This window comes from Apaloderma vittatum, unplaced genomic scaffold (assembly GCF_000703405.1).
Source record: "Apaloderma vittatum isolate BGI_N311 unplaced genomic scaffold, ASM70340v1 scaffold17731, whole genome shotgun sequence".
In the NCBI taxonomy this organism is placed as follows: domain Eukaryota; kingdom Metazoa; phylum Chordata; class Aves; order Trogoniformes; family Trogonidae; genus Apaloderma; species Apaloderma vittatum.
The window spans coordinates 29,017-31,467 of NW_009699812.1; the positions used below are offsets into that span (position 1 = coordinate 29,017).

Genomic DNA, 2,451 nt, shown 5'->3' on the forward strand with positions numbered 1-2,451 from the left:
GCCCTGGAACAGACGGCCTGGGGAGGTGGCTGAGTCGCCATAACTGGATGTGTTCAAGTGTCGTTTAGATGTGGTGTTGGGTGATGTGGTTTAGGGGTGACCTTGTAGTGTAGGGTCAGTGGTTGGACTCGATGATCCCAAGAGTCTTTTCCAACCTGAATTGCTCTAGGATTCTATGATTCTAAGGTTAGGATGGATGAGGCTATGAGCAACCTGATCTAGCTGCCCCTGCTCATTGCAGGGAACTCGAGGACCTTTAAAGGCCTCTTCCAACCCAAACCATTCTCTGATTCTCTTTGGTCAATGTTTTGGTTGGGAAATACTCGGTTTCCCAGCCCGCAGAGGCAGTGCCATGCTGGCAGGGCTCCCCTCGGTGTATAACCCATGCTGGCCGCCGCGATCAGCGCTTGCTGGATGGCGTGGCTCTTCTTGAACACTCCCTGCTGTTGTCCAGCCATGGTCCAGTCGCATTGGATCAAGAATTTCACCACCTCCAAGTGTCCTCTGAGGGCAGCGTGGACCAGAGCGCACTGACCGTTTTTGTCCAAATGATCCACCTTGAAAAGAGACAACAAAACGCAATTAAGTCCTATCGCGGGCAAAATGTCTTCATTTCTTCAGTTTCCAGCCCCGGTATCAAAATAATGCCTCATGCGCAAAAAGTGCATTTTTTTGGGCAAACCATCCCTTCTACAACCAGAGAACAACACTCCCAAAGTAACTCAGCCTCAGGCTTAGGCATCCTCTTGGCCACAAGTGTTTGCTTGGGCAGGTTACCATTATTTTTAGCTTTCTTCAGACTCACAAGGCTGCAAAAACCTTTTCCCCTTCGCATCCTAAAGTACAGCGACCGTGTTTTCTTGCGGATTGAAATCGTACACACTGGTACCACCTCCTTCATCCAAATCCACAGCAGGAAAAGCAGCTTGTTTGCCACACAGTGTTTTTTTCTGAGACACACAACACATCTCAGCCTGCAGCTGAAGGCACAATGTGAACCCAACGCAGGCAGAGGTCAAAAGGAAACGGCCACCGAGCTTGGTGGCCCAGCAGGAACTTATTTGGCCAGCTTTTCAGGACTGGACATGCTTTTCACTCCATGCCTGCAATACATCAAATGAGATTTCTAGGTCTTGCCCCAACACCAGTAACTTGCAGAAAACAGACCAGCTGTTGTCCTGCTGCCCGTTAACCCTGTCGGTGCTCTGCAACACATTAGTTCTCATTTCTCATATTAAAAAATGATAATTCATTATTATACTAATAAATTTATTAATCTTATGGTTATGTATTACATATGAGAAATATTTCTCATATTATAATACATTAATATTAATATACTTATGTTTCTCCTTTCTCCACCTAAGCAGCAGCCAGAATCAAAACATGCCTTCAAACTAAACCCAGCTGGTTTTGGGGTATTTCCTCAGTACTCATGGGAAGCCGTGAGCGGCAGGACTTTTGCATTGCATTGTGTAGCCCAAATATTCCGCTTCTCGGAGATGGAATGCTGTTTCTAACCAGCAACTGTCAGGGAGTCATTCAACTCTCTCAAAATATCCCAACAAAAGCACATTTATTTATTTTTTTCCTTCATCCTGTCTTCACATTATTACAGACAACATGGCAAGATCTAAAGGGGTCCCTCAGTCATCCCGACTGTCATAGCAAAACTGCACAAACCCCGTATTTAGCTTTCTGAACTGAAGCTAAACATAAAGAGAAACCGCAAATTGTTTCCAGGAGGCCCCACTTCAAAAATCAGCGCAATTTTCCTCTTCGACAAAATATTTAAACTCGACTCATTATATACAATTAAAACTCCAAACACTCACCACAAAGCTAAACAAAGATCTTTTTTTCTAGGGCAAGTCTGATAGAAGTTTTTTGGAGAATGTGACTCGAGGAGGTATTTAAAGAAGGCTCCATGCTGCAAACCCAATGTTGCCGTTTGAACCTCGGGAGGTTCAAGGACTTCTCCAGAATGTCCTTCAGCCGGCCGCTGGTGCGGTGTGACTTGGCACTTCCTACCTCAGACCCGATTTCCAGAACATTAATTACCAACTCCTGGGAGTTCACAGAATCACAGAACTGTATCAGCTGGAAGAGATCTAGAAGATCATCAAGCCCAGCCTCTGCCTCGGCCCTATCAACCAGCTACATGATCCCCCCCAACGCAACATCCACCCTCTTAAACCCCTCCAGGGACAGGGACTCAAGCCCCTCCCTGGGCAGCCTGTTCTGACAGATGACAACCCTTTCAGTAGAGAAATTCTTCCTACTATCCAATCCGAACCTCCCTTGGCACAATTTGGATCCATTTAAAGGCTGAGGGAGCTGGGGCTCTTTAGCTCGGAGAAGAGAAGGCTGAGGGGTGACCTCATTCATGTTTATAAATATGGGAAAGGGGAGTATCAGGGGGACTGAGCCAGGCTCTTCTCAGGGATGTCC

At 46.4% G+C, this 2,451-nt stretch overlaps 1 protein-coding gene across 1 annotated transcript in view; it reads right to left on the bottom strand.

Moving 5' to 3' along the window:
- LOC104280789 (protein TANC2-like) overlaps positions 1-557 on the bottom strand; it is a gene marked incomplete at its 5' end in the record, with an annotated part of 23,203 nt that extends 22,646 nt beyond the window's left edge. The window contains 1 exon segment of the mRNA XM_009878554.1: positions 374-557. Within this exon segment, the coding sequence (XP_009876856.1) occupies positions 374-557 (184 nt within the window).
- Positions 558-2,451: the final 1,894 nt, after the last annotated feature.